The sequence below is a fragment of the Patiria miniata genome, unplaced genomic scaffold (assembly GCF_015706575.1).
Source record: "Patiria miniata isolate m_02_andy unplaced genomic scaffold, ASM1570657v1 HiC_scaffold_19, whole genome shotgun sequence".
In the NCBI taxonomy this organism is placed as follows: Eukaryota; Metazoa; Echinodermata; class Asteroidea; order Valvatida; family Asterinidae; genus Patiria; species Patiria miniata.
The window spans coordinates 8566844-8586114 of NW_024037057.1; the positions used below are offsets into that span (position 1 = coordinate 8566844).

General features: G+C 38.8%; 2 protein-coding genes across 3 annotated transcripts in view; one reads left to right on the top strand and one right to left on the bottom strand.

Annotated features, from left to right (window-relative positions):
* Positions 1-2414: 2414 nt before the first annotated feature.
* On the top strand, positions 2415-13669 carry LOC119725655 (b(0,+)-type amino acid transporter 1-like). Its single transcript, XM_038197141.1, has 13 exons — positions 2415-2943; positions 4065-4215; positions 4884-5015; positions 6859-7104; positions 7482-7607; positions 8099-8204; positions 9319-9363; positions 9604-9727; positions 10467-10570; positions 10752-10848; positions 11351-11500; positions 12111-12279; positions 12768-13669. The coding sequence occupies exons 1-13, from the start codon at positions 2914-2916 to the stop codon at positions 12833-12835; spliced, it is 1548 nt and encodes a 515-aa protein (XP_038053069.1). The 5' UTR covers positions 2415-2913; the 3' UTR covers positions 12836-13669.
* Positions 13670-16984: 3315 nt separating this feature from the next.
* Positions 16985-19271, bottom strand: part of LOC119725657 (dynamin-binding protein-like) — a 42570-nt gene continuing 40283 nt past the window's right edge. For both annotated transcript variants that reach the window (XM_038197146.1, XM_038197145.1), the window contains one exon: positions 16985-19192. In XM_038197146.1, the coding sequence (XP_038053074.1) occupies positions 19013-19192 (180 nt within the window). In that variant the 3' untranslated portion in view covers positions 16985-19012. The remainder of the gene's footprint in view (positions 19193-19271) is intronic.

Here is a 19271-nt window from a genome sequence, read left to right on the forward strand (position 1 = left end):
GAAGAATACAAGTATTAGTTGAGATATAAAGGCCAGAAGAGGTGGCAAAACAACCTTGTTCCCCATGGGTACGATCTTGCTGCGCCATGTTGGTTCCCATATCATGCCTTGCGCGATCTTAACCCCTGGAACTGTGCAATATAAAGGCATATTCGAAACTCGCACGCTTATAAAACATTCTTCTGCCACCAATCGTCTGGGTATAGCACATTTCATGTGCCCGCCATATGTTCGCACGTCCCATCAACATTAATTAACTTTCCAATTTTAATCAGTATAGTTCTTTCTGTTCCTTTTCAGTTTACATTACCCCATTTATACCAACTTGACACTTTTAAAGGTAGTTGCTTCCATTTCTCTTTTCGACATTATTAACGGAATGAGGGATGTCGATCAAAACACACTTTTTAATTTCCATAATTTTTTTTAAATCTTCCGTTCCTGTCCTCGTCTCGCTGTTCATACAGAAGATGTTTCTGGTTGCTCCATCCTCATATCTCGAGACGATAAATAAGGAGACTATGACACCATCCAGGAGGCGGAACGCATTTTAATGAAAGTAGAGATATATATTTCGCAGTTCGCTGAAACACCATCCCAAATAACTGGAGCAAATCTACTAACGAAGCTGCATGTTTTAATTGTGTTCATAAACAGATTACGTTGATCAGAAAATAAATATCCTGTCGCACACTAACCATCGAGTTAGCACCACCGAATAATCACAAATGCTAAAAAATCACAATATTTTAGAAACATTTACCAATTAACAGTTATAGGTCCGAAAGTAGTTTTTTAACAATATAATTTTAGGTAAGAGGTTTAGTGCATAACCTTTCGCTGTATTGGATATGGGTTAATAATTGTGTTCAATAACTTTTATGTTCAATATAACATTTAATTATAACGTCAAAGACCTTTAAATACGGTACTACGTTACAGTGATACCCAAAGCTGAACTAAAACTTAAGTCGACAATGGACCGATCCAGTAAGCCCCGCCCACTGCGCACTGAGCAAATAAACACGTGCTCCTCTCCAACGCCACACTGCATTTTCTTGCCGCGCGCATCATACGCGCGTGCACGCACGTCGGACTTTTGTGCACGCACGTCGGACATAAATCACGGCTGTCATTGGTCAGAACACCATGGGGCGGTGCTTACTGGATCGGTCCGTTGCAGATACAGGAGAGAAGAGCAGTTTGAAGTTTGTTCAAGTTTTTTTTTCTTCAATAAAACGGTATCATTCAAGTCTTTTCATGTGTACCAAACTGTGTACGGTGTTGGGGAGTAACTTTTTAACGCGTCCAAATAAGTACGAACGCGGTCACAGAAGGTTTAAATAAACTCAATATTACAATTCCAGAATTCCTCTGTCAAGTGTTCTTTGATAGTTACTTGATGTAAACTATTTGACCAGTGTCATTTGCACATCTGGTCCACGGTACTGCATGGAAACGTATAATGCTTGATATGGCCTGTATGCAGAAATACTACCCGAGATTATGCAAAAGAGACGAATTATAAGGGCTGTTCATGTCATAAGTTTGGTCGACGTGGGTAATATTCAAACATATTTATTGTCACGTAACCATATGGAAAAGTATTAATTACAATTGCTTCGAGGGCAACATGACCTCACGACATATACTGATGCTTTTTACATAGGCCCATGATTTTGTTTTCCACCAGAATATTTAATTTTACTTATAACAACGCGGTGTCTTTCTACCTAAAAGAGCAATACGTTATTTTGTTTAAGTATGGAAACTTAAACAATGTACATCAACGTTTGGGGGTCGACTGCAAAAACTTGTTATAACTTTAATATTTGAAGATTGTATTTCCAAGACGCGATATGCGTCATTGTGTTCCGTTTAAGAACCCTGCCCTATCCAAGCTGCCAAAAAGCAATGTCGACGGCTGTTATATTCTTAAACACAACTTAAGAATACAATAAAGCGAAAAATTAAGGTTGAAAACAGCTGTCATACTTTTTCTTATTTTTTTTTAAAGGTTATAACCGTGCAAAATTTTCACCGATTTCAAATGGATAGGCCTATGCCGCGTTTGTGGAAATAAACTCTTCTCTCTTGTGTGTGAGCATGCTTTCGTAGTCGATATGTCAGAGGTCAATGTAATTATTAATCCTACACTTGTTGCAAATTATGCAAAAAAGCCTCAGCCTCAGGTACAGTTTCCAATTCCATAATTGTTGTTCCGGAAATTAGGCACAAGTTCTGCTACTTCACCTATAATTATATTAGTTTGTTGCATAGGCGTTGGGGATTATTATATCATAATATGTAGGCCTATGCTTCTTTTTAATAAATGAGACTTGTAGGTTGCATAAAGTGGACATGACCTTAGTATGAAAGGTGTGCTAGAACACCTAGTGGATCTCTGTTGAGTTGTGTGTTTCTGAGTAGAACCAGTTTTTTCAAAACAACTGAGTTAAAACAACTGGTTCTTAAAACTCAAGAGAGATGAAATTCCCATGCTGTTACCACAATTACCGTCCATATGTATGCTTTGTGATCAGTCGTGGGTTTCCAACACGAAATTCATGCAGACCTTGCTTGACCCACTGGCTCTGGCTCAATGAAGGGGAACCATGAAGGAGAGGCCTCACAATAGAAAGGGCAGCAACGACATTGTTAGAATTGAATATTTATAGGTGCTGTGAATTCAACCTTCTGTCCGCACGAAAGGGAACGTCCGGGTATTAAAGTTGGCTTTGTATAGTGGTTTTCAGTACCAGTTCCCACTGCAGTGTGGGCTTGTGTACTGTCTTGTTTTCTGCATGTAAAGAAGACGCAGGCGTAGTATATCCGGTGTGTTGTGAAGTATTGCATGCATGCTGTCCTGTACTTTTAAAGATATTCTAAACTATTCGTCGACCTGCTCTACAGATGTCGGACGAAAGCCTACTAAGTCACAAGGTAACTGTACGTCTTCCTTATCTTGTTTTACGGGACCGTGAATTTACACACGAGGACCCTAAAATTATGAACGGTCGCACCGCAATGTCCGTATGGTATTGAACAGACTGGGACCTGAAGTGCTCAAAACGATGAAAAAGAAGATCAGGCCAACTTTGTCTCACTCTTAAGACAGCAAATTTCTCCAAAACTTTCAATGGGCAAAGGGAAGGTCCTTGATGTCACCAACAAAGTTTGAAGACTCAATTCAATTTTTAAAGGAGACTTTTCTTCAATATTTGGCTGTGGCTTGCACATGAGAGGGAAGTCCAGTGATTTCAAAATGAGGCTGCTAGACTTGTGCATGTCCGTCCATGGTCCAACTGTTTGGCAAGACTTACTTCTTCATTCATAGTCTGGTGCCTGACTTTGGAGAAATGTGTAGAAATAGTGACCTAGTACCCGACATCCTAGATATTTCTTTGGCACAGTCAGCCGACAGTTGATTGATGCAGTACTGAAGCGCTGTTCGACTGGTTGTTTCAGGTGCCAGTCCATTTTGCACTGTATGTATTGCATGTTTTCAATACCTTAAGTTTTTGGACACAGTATAAGTCCCACATTTTCGGACTTGGTCAGTATTGAGCATGTTTTGTATACTGTAACGGCAGACGAGTACAGTCGTTCATTTGAAAACTTAACAGTACATACAGGATAGTTTGGTGACCTTCGCTTCTGACACGTAAACAAGACAGTGGCGTAATTAGATTCAGTGACCGAATAAAGAGGATTTGGATTGGGGGAAATTACTGACTTAGGCAATAAATAATGCAAAATAAACCAGGTGAGTCGCACTGGCATACCCGTGCTTAGGGCCTATCGTGGTGTAGTTTCATCTTCTTTCTAAAATTGGTTTCCTTTTCTCTGGAGTTTGTCCCCTCCGTTGCTTTTTTGACGAAGAAACCCTGCTTCATGACGTTTCTAGCTGTCACTACCTCTCTTTTTGTTATGCCCCGCCCCGTCCCATATGGGCTATAAAAATCCTCGGTGTGTCATGTAGTTTGATTTCAACTTTTGCAAATTCCATGCCAGCAGAGAAGGAACAGCTACTAACACTGGTGAACATTTTTAACGCTTGATAGAAACGGACCATGAACAAGAACATTGGTGTAATGGCGGAACACGACAGTAGCCCTTCCGATTCCAGTGGGAGCGTAAGTGTTGTTCCTTCTGGAAGGAGATCCTCCAGCGATGAAAAGGTTCATCTGCGACGAGAACTCGGATTGGTAAAAGGTAAGATTGGAATTGAAGGCCCCATGCAAGGTAATGTTTTTAATACAATCCGTGTAAATGTGCCTTTATGACCACTTTAAACTGATTTTAAATTTTCATTTTGCAATTTTTAAGGTCATTTGGTGCCTTTTTATTGTTTATGCCAATGTATATTTGCATATTCATGGGCAAATGTGTGATGTCATTTCAGGCAGAAACCTCAATGTTACAGTTATTTCAGCACCAAAGTTTACCAGAATTTTGGATTTTTTGCTATCGTAAATTTTCGTTTCTTGCCTCGTTGTTGCTTCAGTACATGACAGCGGCCAAAGAGCAACATTTTCTCAAAAATGTTTTTTCAGAACAGTGTCTTCCTGAAATGACATCACAGCAATAGCGCCCTCATTTGTCAGGAAATGCATGGGAAATGTTATATGTTTAAAGAAGTGCACTTTTCAATACAATTCAACCCTAAATGGGTTGTCAAATAGTTTTCATACATTTATAAGAGGAGCAGAAAGTTGCACAAAACATGTTCCAAGATTGTCTGAAATAAATAGATTATCTGAGTCTATCCTCCGTACCGGAGTCGTTCACTGTTTTTGTGTCTCTCTCAGTTTTGGTCAAAGGTAATATATTTTCTGTCTCATCCATCTTTATATTTATGCTCTAATATCATCCCTTATAAGCAATTTCAATCGTGATGGGGACTATCATTGGATCCGGGATCTTCATCTCACCTCAAGGAGTCTTACGAGGAACACAAAGTGTCGGGCTGAGCTTGATCATTTGGCTTGTGTGTGGACTGGTCTCCTTGGCTGGTATGTTGGTCGTTACGCCCCAAATACACTGCAAAAAAAACTTTGGTCAACTTTTGCCCAACTTTTTTCCCAACGTTGGTACAATAGTCAACATCCACATCTGTCGAGCGAAAAATGCCCAGCGGCCGTTGGGCAAACATGTTTACCTAAAACTTGGGAAATATTACAGACTGAACAGTTGGGTACTATTAATCATCCGTTAGTTGGGTTAATGTAAAGAACCAATTGTTGGAAAGCCATTAACCGAAAAATGGTTAAAAAAATTTGACAAGTTGTTGATTAATATTTTCTCAATTATTGGTTACTAAGAAGAGTCATATGTTGGGTACTATATTGTATAGATTTGCTCAATTTTAGGGCAATTATGTTGACCATTGGTTGGTGTTTGCGGAATGCTTAAAATAAGGGATACCGTTAAAGCGAGGCTTGTTTTGTTTTATTACAAACATCATCAGCAAACAGCAAACTTTTGAACACTTTTGAACATTTCTAAACTTAAAACTTTGAAGCAGAACCCTTTAAAGCATTTAAAGGGGAGTTGATTACGCTGGATGAGTTTTTTTTAATAATAATCTTTTTAAAATACGATTTTCAAAGAGATGGTTTAAATTAAATCTGCAAAGTTTTCCTTGATCAACTGACAATAATACGTTGATGGCTTGGTGTTCAAATATTTCAGAATTAAATATAACTCGAGTCCAGACAACATAAAAACATATGTTGATGACTTGGTTTTCAATTACTACATACTTAAAATAACTCAATTCAAGCATGTTCTGAAAATATTTAAAAATACAAAATTTCAAATATATAACGATGATTGCATTATGTTAAAATCCAAACTGTACAAAATTATGTTTGATATTGGAATTGGGTCCTTTATGTGCAAAATGGTAGATGCGTCTCAGGGTAACATGGGTAAACCCCCCATTAATGTTTGGCTTTGAGTCTGTATTTGTCTAATAAACTGTTATTAAACATGTCTTTCAAACATATAAGGCATTTTAACCAATGTATCTATAACACTCTACATTTGTGGAGGATATATTCATTTGTGGGATATTTTTTTTTAATAAAATACGATTTTCGAAGAGATATTTAAAAATGAATAGGCAAGATTTCCTTGATCATCAGACAAGTACGTCATAAAAATAAATTACAAGAATTTTATTGAATTTTTTTTATTGAACAGTTAATAAGTAGATGTTTTTCCATAGGCTACAAACGGCAATTACTGCCCTTAAACGGCAACTGCCCTCAAAATAATGTTAATGTTAGTGTGCATTTTTCCACAGGCAAAAGAAGAAAAAAAAACCTGTTATGATCTATCGTAAAACACTAACATGATGCAATTTTTTTTTCATTCATTGTTAGAGTTAACAATTTATTTTATTTATTTGAGACTTCCTCGAGATGTGGGCTACAAACTAGAAAAGAGCAAAAGAAACAGAACGAAATGACGTCCTTATGAGTAGAGAGGGGTGTTCGTATTTCTTTTGAATCGTTAAAAAATTGTTAAGGAGTTTCATAGTACGGAGCTCTGAAGGTGCCATCAAGGATGGTGAGATCCTGAGAGAATATATAATAGGATGACGACATCTTACACGTGAGTTTTCGACATCCTGAGATAATTTTGCGCAAATCGCATACAGCTAATAAGCCTTTGTACTGATGATGACGTCACACTTTGTTTACTGGGCTACGAAACTGTCGTCCCCACCAGGCTCACATGAGAAGGCACATAATGTAAACAAAGCGTGAAGTCATCATTACAGAGGCTTATACACGTTTAAGATGTCGACTTCTAGGTCTACCTTTCCAGTGATATTTTAATTTTATTCAGGCGCTCTGTGTTTTGCTGAGCTGAGCATCGTCACAGGCAAATCTGGGAGCCAGTACATTTACCTGAAGGAGGCCTACGGTGATATCCCGGCATTCCTGTACTCCTGGACTTCCAGCCTCCTGACACGACCAGGGGGTCAGGCCCTGGGGACCCTGGCCATGGGGACGTACATGGCTGAGTTCCTCGTACCCGGAGACTGTCCGAGCCCAGATATTCTCATCAAGCTGTTTGCTGTGTTGGCTCTCAGTAAGTTTAAGGTAGTCCGGTCCACAACATAACACTTTCATGTAACTGCGAAGTGCAGGAACTATTTCCTTAAATATTACAAGCTGACCAATGACGATGTCATCGGAAATACTCTTCGCTGAGCACACCGACTTGCAAATATAATTTTGTTACTTTTGCGACTTGTCAGTATTTTGTCTAGCCCGTATTTTTGGGTTCTTTTTATTCTGAAGCATGAGTATGGCAACCTTACATCTGCATTTTACATGAGAAGACACAGCAAATGGTGCTTTCATATTCAATGAACCTATAAAGTAATCGAACATTTCTATCCAGTTGCCATGATAGAAGTTATTGGTTCACCGTTTAACAAAATCTGTGTGTTTTTTCTTCTTCAGTGATCGTGGGGTTTGTGAATGCCGTCAGTGTCAAGTGGACAACCCACCTCCATGTTGTTTTCACGGTGTCAAAGGTCATCGCGCTGCTCATCATCGTCGCTGTCGGCGTGTGGATGATGATACAAGGTGAGTTAGGGTTGCAAGAGTTAGGGACAAAATCGGTCAGAAATGTAACAGATTGAAGGAGAATGGTTGGATTTTTTTAGTTGATTTGAAAATCGAGATAAGGTGGCCAAAAAGACGCGCACGAGGAGGAAATGAGTGAGGAAAACGATGAGACTCAATCAAAGAGAATAATTAGTGGGAGTGGAGAGTAATTATCACACAGGTGTGAAGTACGTAGGGGAACGGCTTCGAACTAATTAAGAAAAGGGTAAGCGATTTTGGTTTTAATGATGATTCATAATGTATTTGATTTGCAACATTAGAGGCAAGAAAAATATGTGACGATGATGTTATGGATCGTGTTGCCTTCTAGTAATTAATGGCTGTGATGGTGGTGTTACTGTTGCATGGTAGGAAACAATTGGTGAAATGCGGGCGTGTCACACCTGCATTTAAGACAATTTTTTTTAGAAGATGGTGTATCAATAACCTTATGGAACTCTATTTGTCAGGTCACACTACACACATCAGTCCCAGTGTATCCTTCCGCGGCTCCAACACAAAGGTCCTGACTCTAACAGCTGCTTTCTACCAAGGCTTGTACCCGTACGACGGATGGTACGTACGTGTATACTGATCTGATCCACTAAGCCCCGCCCAATGTTGTTTTGACCAATCACAGCCGTGATTTATGTCTGACGGGCGTGTATTAATGTCCGACATGCGCGTGCACTCGCATGTGACGCGCGCGTTTGGTAAAATGCAATGCATTGATGAGGCCCACGGACAAAGTGGGCGGGGCCCAATGTATTGGTCATGATTTTTACATGACAACTTCAATGCAGGAATGCAGATATTGCGAGTTCTAGACTTTTAAATCCCTATTGTAGGTCTACGCGATTCGTTCCACACAAGCCAACGTGGGGAGAATATGAGCGAAATATGTTGGCTAGAGTTTAGCATGACCATATTAATGTAAGACCAAAATTTAGACTGACCCTGAGCACACATCCCTGATACCACTCTCACAACAGGTGTTCCACATTACACCCAAGGTCTTCACGTCACTCTTTTCCAAGCAATACACCCACAGCATACCAAGACTGTGATTTAACCCTTGTACAGGGGAAAGTGACCTCATAAGGGTACTCCCCCAGACTGACCATTACGTCAGTCCATGGTCAGTCTACCTTTACTCAGAAATGATGTCATATAAGTTATGTTTTCCTTATATGACATCATCTCCTATTTTCACCACAAGTGGTTCCTCTGAAACTGTATAAAATGTCCACATTTTCCCACTTTCATTGAGTTCTTCTTCTTCTCCCTGGGAAACCAGAGGCATAGCCATAAGCTGATTCAGCCCTATGCTCTGGCCAGTCTTCATCTACAAAACTCTTCAGAACCTCTTTCTTCTGTCTGAGTGTCTCCAACTTCCGTATTCTAGTACCCAGCCATACCCATCAGCTGATGCAGCCGTATGGTCTGAGGTTATAGTTCTGTACATACACAATACCGGTAGAATATTGAGTTCTTGAAAATAAACCAGTTTTCCATATAGCTGAGCTCATAGTCATTACCAGTGTGTCTTTGTATAGTCTTCGTAGTCATCTGTTCATCCTGCTCTTAGCCACAGCTACCCTATCCTAACCTATAGAGTATAGTCAAACAAACCAAAGACTATAGCCAAATCTATATGTTACATTAAGCGCAATTTTTGTCTTTCATGCAGGGGGTCTTTGAACACCGTGTACGAAGAAATTAAAAATCCAAAAAGGTAATCATTATTATTTTTTTGATAATATTCTTAACAGTATTATTTTGGAATTTTACGCGCCCCAATAGCATCCTTCAATAATCAGAACTATAAATGTCTGGCTTAACTCAACTTATCCGGTAGATCAGATTTGTAATTTGTTCAACAGTAGTTTGGAAGGTAATTTAAGAAAAAGTGAGATAAAAGGAGGTGTTTTGTCGCCGTTTTTGTTGAACTTCTACTATACATTTCTTCCAATAGAAACGTTCCTCTTGCCGCCATTGTTGGTATACCGGCTATCATAGGCATCTACATCCTGGTCAACATGTCGTATCTAACTGTCCTCACACCTGATGAGCTCATTGCATCTGACGCAGTCGCAGTGGTTGGTATCACTCATAATATATGCGCATTAATTTGAATATTTAAATTTAAATCGCACACACTTTACCATAATAAAACGAAGCGCGCATCGGCTCGACCGGAAATGTCCACACAAGTTTAACGTGAGGAAATGACACATTTTTACACTAAATTCCTTGTATCTTCAGAACGGATCGACGGTCGCACAAATCTGGGGGTTGCAGATTATGAAAATTCTTTCTTCTGACTTTAAGTCTATCTATGTCTAGCTTGGAAAGGCAGAAAAACCACTGATCATTTTTTTAATGAAAATGTGGGGTATGGGGCAATTGCCTATGGAGCGGAACAGAAAATGACCGTTTGTGACAGACCTTTGGTTGTTTATCTCAACGTATCTCGAGAACCCAATGTCAGAGCGCACTGGGGGTAGCGGTTTTGTAAAGAGGATGAAGTTCTCTTTCCATTCATCGTCGCAAATTGAAGGATTTTATGTAAGGGATATTACGTCCGAATTTCAGCCCAGGAAATTAATTCTGGTTAAAATGGGAGCATTTTGAAAGTACACTTTCAAACTCGAAAATTTTAGTATGCGACAACAAAGAAGTGACTCCACAAGGATACAAATTCTAGTATATACGTGCGTTACGTTTGTTTTTAACCCTGCAGAAAGCTAATTTTATTTGGTCAGAATACAAAAATAATCATTTGAATAGCCTTTAGAATTATACACCAACATTGTACCTTCCTTGCTTTCTTTTCAGAATTTTGCCGAGCGATCTCTGGGGGTAATGTATTGGGTAATACCCCTCGGTATCTGCATATCTATGTTCGGTGCGTGCATGGGCAACGTCTTGGCCGACGCCAGGTGAACATTTTAAGCAACAAGTTTCCCCAAATATAGCTGCCGGTCATTTTCGTTAAAGTCCCAACAATCTAAAGATTTCACGTGTCCTTTTGTATTATTATTATTAATTAGCAACGTGAAAATGGACATACTCTTAAATCTAAATCATTTTGTTACATGGATTTTTGTGGGTTATCTATAGGCTTCCGTACGTGACGAGCCGTGAAGGTCACATGGTACAATTTCTGAGCATGATCAGCGTCAACAGAAGAACTCCTCTGCCCGGTATTTGCCTGGAGGTATAATCACGTGATGTCGGTCTGTATAATTATGCCAAAAAAAGCCCCAAAAATCCAGAGATAAAATATTTTAAGATATTACTTCAATACCAAATTAGGCCTATATACGAAATGTAGTCCATGAGTTAGTCCATAGGTTTTGCCACCATCTGAGGTGGCAAAACTAATTTAATTGGTAAATGAATTATAAGCCTGGAGAAGAATAAAAAGTGGCATCCTGTTTGGGGTCTGATCACTCGGGAGATGATAACAAATAAGCTACCACGCTGCAAATTAAGGTTATCATTATACTATCATATCAAAATATAAGCTAGAGATGTATTGTAATATAAAAAAAAACAGCAACTATATTTTGCAATCACAGGTGGTACCGGTATATGTGAATGTTTGGGTCCGGGCCCATGGACTAATGTAAATTCACACTCTGTTGAGCTGCAAAGTTACCAACACTATCAGAGGAGTTGTTAACAGTGTCATCACTGTTCTGTTTGTCCCCTATGAGGTCTTGATTTCGCTGTTTCTGATAGCCATCGGTTCATTCGACACCTTGCTTTATGGTCTGAGCTTCGCTGGCTGGGGGTTCTATGGTGCATCAGTCTTGGCCGTCCCAGTCCTCCGCTACAGACAGCCCAACCGACCAAGACCCTTCAAAGTACAAATAAAATTACTCTTTTTTTATTTTAGGGAGCGTCAATTTTTTTCTGCGCAAATTAATAAAAGTCTCAAAATATAAAAATTCACGTTATAACAACTTTTAAAGGAATGGTTGGTGGCAGCAGAGTTCATTTATTTTTATATTATGAGCATGCGTGCACTACTATACACACATTTGTTTTAGTTTGTAAACACAGAATGATTTTGGCTGCCACAAGGGCATACATTAAGCCATGGGTGGCAAAAGATTTTGCCCCAACTTGCACATTATTAACCGGTTCGCTCTGGAGGCCGTGTATACATACACGCAAAAATGTTGCGGTATTCGGAACGCATGACGGATAAACACGCAGGGAGCGAGGCCATGGGTCGAACAACTTGTTGGTAAAAAAAGGTCGACAGTTACTGAGGTGCTGTTTGCTGCCATCAAGAGTTTGGGAATAGGGCTATTTGCTGCCACCTGTAGTCTCATCAACCTAATATGTGGATCCGGAATTGTTACGAAAGTTTAACAGTCTTCCAGATGGCTCTGGGGACAACTCTACTGCATTCGCGAAAAGGTAATTTAATCACAAATTGACCATTTACAATGGTGTTTTGCTCCACAGGTTCCCATCATTCTGGCTATTTTAGTTTTCATCTGCTCTCTGTACCTCGTTATTTCGCCGTTCGTAAACGGACCCGACATCGAGATCATCTACGCATGTCTGTTTATTCTGTCTGGGCTCGTCTTCTATTTTCCTTTCGTCCACTTCAAGTTGCGGCCGCGCGTTGTAGGTGAGTGTGATGTATTGATTTATAAAGCAATAAATGGTTGAAGAAAATGATTTTGAAAGTAGGCTTAGAAGTAGGCCTTGTAATAGACGCTGTAACAATCTTCAGACTGATGTGCATGTGAAGGACGTATCAGACTCCAGGCACAGAAGAACGAATGGCATTGGTCAGTGTTGAATGAGATGTTGTAATGTTAATTCTGATTGGACAGTATTTGGCTCTCCAATTTTAAGGGCCTTGTTTTAGATTGTCTCAAACAAACGGGATTCCCCAAAAATGTCTCCAGTGATTAAAAACAAAGAAGATTGCAACAATGTGTCGAAAGATGCCAATACACATTCATAGTTGATGAATAATGAACATGTTGACTGGTTCATTGCCCGTAGGTTCGTGCACAGATTGCGTGGTATTTTTGTCATGGTGGGCTCCTGTTTCTATGTGTAAGGCATATCTCTCTCATGACATTTCTTCTTCTTCTTTTTTAATTTCAGGTCACATAACAACATTTCTGCAGAAGTTGTTTGTTGTTGTTCCCTCAAATTATGTGGCACCAGAGTAAAAAAAGGAGCCTTTTGTATATTTATGGTCGATTACATGAAAGGCTCGGAATTCAATCTGGTGTATAGAATCGTCGATATGATAATGAATATTCATTAACTAAGTACATGATTATTCATTAACTAACCACTTTTTCATTTAACTTTGAATTTCGCCATAATTATAAGAGCGGTCTTTTTAAAATTTAACTTATGGATATTCATTTATGCATATTTTCATTGTAGGGTTACAGGTGTTATAAGGTATTAGAATTTGTTCAATTATTATACAAGTAATGAATGTTTATGAGTGCAATGGTAAGAATAAATTCTTGAGGTGACAATGAAATAGGTGAAGCCAAGTGGAATGGAACATTCAGTCTGTCACCGATTGCAAACAATCATTATTGTTTTATATAACACCTGAATAAATCCTCAACATCTGATAGGTCAGATCCATCAATCGTGTGATCGTGCAATGGAACTTCTATTTACCATGGAATAGAACTTCTATTTCTGCGGTGCAGCTGGGCCGTGGGTTGGACGAATTATAAAATGAGATGTGATCAACGACCTACCAATCAGATTACAGGGATTTCTTCAGGCGTAACTGTATAACACAGAATTTCATAAAGGCATTTCCATTTTGAGGTTAGAAGGGATTTTTTTAAAATATGTTAAGTAGATAAATAGGAGACAAATGCAATAATCTTGGACACATGGCAAAAGATGCAGACATTTAACAGTAATTTATTGATGGCAACTTATTTTAGGATTAGGGCTTCATTTAATTTTCACATTTTTACTTTTTAAATATTAACAAATTTATATGGAGCTGTTCGATATATCTTTTTCATTTCTTCATGACATGGGTGCTTTACGGCACAAAATCTGTTACTGGTGCAGTTGTATTTAGAAATACAAATAACCATGATCATATTTGACTAATGTGGAAAATGATATTTGAATGCCACAAAGCTATGACTGCAACATGCACATGTATAGTCATGTGACATGTGAATAAAACATGTAATCAAATGTGACAGACTTGTGATGAGCATGTGATGCACATGCAATACACACGAGACCCAAATGTGATGCATGTGATACAAATGTAATGCACATGTGATACACATGTGGTGCACATGTGATACACATGTGGTGCGCATGTGGTGCGCATGTGGTGCGCATGTGGTGCACATGTGATGCACATGTGGTGCATATGTGGTGCACATGTGGTGCACATGTGAGACACATGTGATGTGCATGTGAAGAGCATGTGATGAACACTGACTGAACATGTGATATGTATGTTTCCAATCCAGATTTTAGATACCGCTTGGTATGCATTTAAAAGCAACTATAATAAAGTTGGAATTGAGGCCTTGTTGAATAACAATACTTATACCATTTCTGCTTATAATTACAAATAATTATATCATGCCTTAAAATTGAGTACAACCATCAACACAAAATGACACCCGTTACAATGTAATACAACAAAATATACAATTACGCGTCACATTTTTTCATGTACACACCAAGTTGTATAAATGGGTTGATTTCTACAACCAAAAATTCACAAATTCATCAGCGCATTAAAATATATATATAGGCAACACTTGCAAACATTTTATACTTCCCTACTACAAACACATAGGGGATTTTTTACATACTATGAACACATATATACTATATAAATGGTTTGCATATAACACACGTGATCCACAATGTTAAATTTATTGCATTTTGTGGGCGAAGCTTAATAGCTTAATACAGGTATACTTCAGCAAACAATCAACACTTAATTTATCTATTCAGATTCACAATTTCACAAACAGCTTTCAAATCATGGTACACAATAGTCAAACAAATTAAATGGATATTCTTCGACATTTTGGAGAATTTAGAAGTAAATTCATGTCCCATTTTAAGATGCAGTGCCACATTTTTAAAACATGAGTTTAAAAAAACCCAGTATGTTTACTGAATATCCAAATTTACTCCAGCAAAGATATTGTCACTTTTGTCTCTTCCCTTGAATTTGATTTTTACAATGTCCTTATCGGTCGAAAATACAAAAGTTCAAGCGTCAAAAACAGCACCTGTATTAACGGGATACGTATGTGGTGCACATGTGATACACATGCGATACACATGTGGTGCACATGTGATACACATGTGCACCACACGTGGTGCACATGTGATACACATGCGATGCACATGTCATGCACATGTGATACACATGTGATGCACATGTAATGCACATGTGATACACATGTGATACACACGTGGTGCACATGTGATACACATGCGTTGCACATGTAATGCACATGTGATACACATGTGATGCACATGTAATGCACATGTGATACACATGTGATACACACGTGGTGCAATGTGATACACATGCGATGCACATGTGGTGCACATGTGATACACGTGTGGTGCACATGTGATGATTAACAGTCATGGCTTTCTATGGAATGACCACATCAAACACGATACAATGTATATAGCAGAAAACTGCTCACACCAGATCTCGGAGCCACAAAAACTTGTCCACTTTTCACCATTTAAAAGAAGCAAAAAACGTAAACGAAAGCATAAGGTAAGATATCATAGAAAACAAAAATTAATACATGTACATTGATAAAACCACAGAGCATAATAAGTACGATAGCCATCGAATTTCAAAGTTATGAAAAAGCATCTATTTGAAAGGTTAACAATGAAAGGCAGATTGGATAGGTATAAATGTTAAGATCACACTAGGTATGAAAGAATGCATGAGTTGGGTGAATAGCATAGCGCTACGAAACACACATGTACAGCTCCCTAAGTACTTTCACTATTAACTCGAATACTACCTTTTCCTTCCTACATTCGTGAAACATTTTATATTTATGCAAAAAGTAGGAATAGCTCATGGGTTTTAATTCAACAAAAGCATGAGTCTGGCATGGCTAAGACAATGATCAGCAGACTTATGTTCTGGTGGTGGTTTAAATACAAAACAATGTTTACAGGTACGGTAGTTTACAGACTTAGGGCATAACTATGTATCACAACAAGGGCCAAGTTCGCGCAAGGACTATAGTTGACCAATGGTTAACTAACGTTTGCCCGAACTCTGTCTAGTCGACGGTGGTTGACTACGCTAGTCGACTATTTGGAACCAGCCTACTGGGGTTGGTTGCTTCGCTGGTAACCAATAGCCGCGCGCATTCATAACGCTAGCAGAGAGCCAGGATTCAGACGTTTTGCGATGACATTTTGACCAGCGTTTGACTAGAGACGTTCGCACGTTGCTATCGGTGCGCAGGCGTAAGGTACGTCACAAATCAACCACTAGTCGACTAATGGTCCTTGCCCGAACTTGGCCACTGGTTAATGTTCGTTGCAGTATTTTTATCTAGAAGACTTGGGTTACGAGGAAACATTGAATAAATGTTCTACTTTATGAAAAAGTCACTGACTTTTGCACAGTCTTTTGTTACTTTTTTTTATCACAAGCACTACTTATATAAATATTACTTATAAATAGTTTTGTTGCGGAACCCGATGCTTTACCAGATGCGAACCAGCAAGACGAGCCCCGGCGAGCTTGTTGTTCGATTGGTAAGACGTCTGCACTAGTAAGCGGGAGTTCAGGCAATTTTTTTTCTTCTCACAATTACTCGGGACAACACGGAGTATACAGTACTTATAAAAATACGTAGGGGAAGGGAAAAACCCAATATTGAAAGCACTAATATTTCTATTTGATATTTCTCTGTAGTATGTTGTGTGATATGGACACAAATTATTGCTTCTTAATAGTTTACACACACATTTCACACTGAATTATTGTTTTACTGGTGTCTTTTTGATTATTCAAACATATGTTCAAATATTCACAAGGGGATGACCACACACTTAAGATCACAATCTTAGTATAGGAAAATATTATTTTCTGCAGATCAGACTGAATACTGATTTTGACCATTTCTACAAGAACTCCATTAAAATGATTCATCATCAGCAAATTTAAATCCACAGCTGGACAATCCACAGTTGCTGAATGGTAAACTGTTTGTGTAGGGTGTCAAACACCATTATTGTCTGAGGAAACTAACTCGTTGTTTTCTGTTTGTTTGTACAAATATTACAATGAGATGATTGTGTGTTTCTTTACACTTGACAGGATTTCTGTTCAGTGTGAATAAGCCTCTGTACTTATGACGTCACACTCTGTTTACGTGTGTGCTTTCCTATGGTGCTCAGTGGAACATGGGGCCCCACTGGCTCCATAGAAAAGTGCACATGTCAACAAAGTGTGACGTCATCATTACAGAGGCTTTTTGGACCTTTTGTTTAAAAGTTACGGCAAAGCTTGTACAGATGTCAAACTCTCTTTGGGCCACTTTTCAGATTGACTAATGTCTGATGAGGGGCATTCACACGCCTTCTTGGTATGTGAATGCCTTTCATTGGATGCCAGATAATCTGAAAAGCGGCTCAACTTAGAATTCATGTCATTTCATTTAATTAGCTGTGTCTCTGGACTGGGGTGTCCAAATGAGATGGGATAAAAACCATTGTGTAGAGTATTTACTACACCTTCAGACTCTATAGACAACTTTTGCAAAACGAAATTGCTAGTATTTTTAATATTTATGGATTGACTGCTACATTTTTATTGACACACACTGTACTTAGTACTTGTGGACAAAAAAATGAGAGGTGAAGACCCAATGAAATTAACAGACGGTGGTGGAGAGAAATTATGGTTTTAGTTGACCTGCTGAAGATCGAACACCCCCCCCCCAAAAAAAACCCAATAAGAATAATAAAAATTATAATAAGAAAATTGCTCACCTTGTTAAGATAAATATTTCTTCATACCAAAATATTTCATATCTTATATCCATTATACCTTATATCCATTTTCATTAAAAAAAAAAAAAAACATACAGTTTTCCAAAGTAGATTTTGTTTGGCAATATAAAAACAATGAAAAATTTGGGGAAAATGCAGCTTGCACATGAAAAAAAGAACTTTAAATTACAAAAAGAGATATCTCCAAACAATACTGACAAAGACGTACCGATAGCGAAATGGCATAGGTATAAAAAAGGTTAAGTAACATAATAGCATACATACAAATAAATAGGATAAAAAATACATCTGGTTGAAGTCACAGCTAATGAAACACGCAATGGGTTCGTGTAATAAACTTTTCTACACGTGTCAAACCTTTAAAAGCATTTTTTCTTTTTCTCTGAATTGTATTTCCGCAACATGCTTGCGTTTCAGTTCATGAAAACCGAATTTATTTTCATGAACTGAAAGCACACAGCGCGTGCATGTCAGTTCGTGAAAACGGTGATGATTTTGACCTTTTACTAGTTTGCTCCTTTATAAGCTACACAATGCCAATATTTAGTTGGACCTCACCTTTCTGTAAAACATATTATATTGTCTGTGTAGGCAAGACAAGAGGCAATTAAGACGGATTAAACACTTTAGCCGAAAATGTAGCCAGGGTTTGGCAAAACCCTGGCTCCAGTAAGGGTGCTGATGTAGGCCAACACCTGCTACAACATTCAATCAATGGTGACTAGGTAGGCCATGGGCATGTACGCACACTGCCAATGTTAGAGTTTAAGATTGGTTCCCAACCCTCCCTTCATAGTCTTGAATTTACTAGATTGACCAGGAACCAGCCCACCTTTGCATTACTTTACTCTGGTTACTCATGCGCCAACAGCCAATACCTCAGTCAATGTGGGCAGAGGGAGAGTTGCCACATTTCACATTTTTAGAGTTAAAGATAAGTTCCCAACCCTCTCTTTATAATCTACAATATAACAGAGGGACCAGGGACCGACTTATCTTTGCTGTACATTGAGAGGCTGCCCTCTTTGGATCATGCACATTGACAATAGCTCCAGTTAAGATCTTGAAATTAGCAATAACATGTATCCGCTAACAAATTCAGTCGATTTTGACAATGAAGTCCGACTGTAACCAACACTGCCACTGAGAGTTCAAGACTGGTTCCCAACCCTCCCTTAATAGTCTTGAATATAACAGAGGGACCAAGAACCAATCTATATTTGCTGTACATTGTTAGGCTGCCCTCTCTTGGTCATGCACAAAGCCATTAGCTCAAGTAACAGTCTTGATACAGGTGTAATCACATGCACCTCCTACTTTCAGTCAATTTTGGCAAGGTAGGCCGATGGGACGTAGCCCCGTTGCCCGTTCTTATCCATCAGCCACCATTCCGAGTTGCCTTCAATGTCTCGATCTGAGATTAGTTGGACCACGTCCCTCTCGGCCAGAGATAGCTCGTTCTCTGCCGATGCTGTGAATTCCCACTCGGCATAGTAGTACTGCAGATAACAAAGGCGATAAAACTGTTAGTTAGGTCTTTCCAGAGTAGTCAGTCACAAGTCATGCCTTGTGTTCTGG

Excerpts from the sequence above, each read along its gene's own strand:
- LOC119725655 (XM_038197141.1), top strand. The coding sequence starts at position 2,914 with ATGTCGGACGAAAGCCTACTAAGTCACAAG. Across the intron at positions 8,205-9,318 it reads TTGTACCCGTACGACGGATG|GGGGTCTTTGAACACCGTGT; the intron begins GTACGTACGTGT and ends TCTTTCATGCAG. Across the intron at positions 9,364-9,603 it reads GAAATTAAAAATCCAAAAAG|AAACGTTCCTCTTGCCGCCA; the intron begins GTAATCATTATT and ends TTCTTCCAATAG.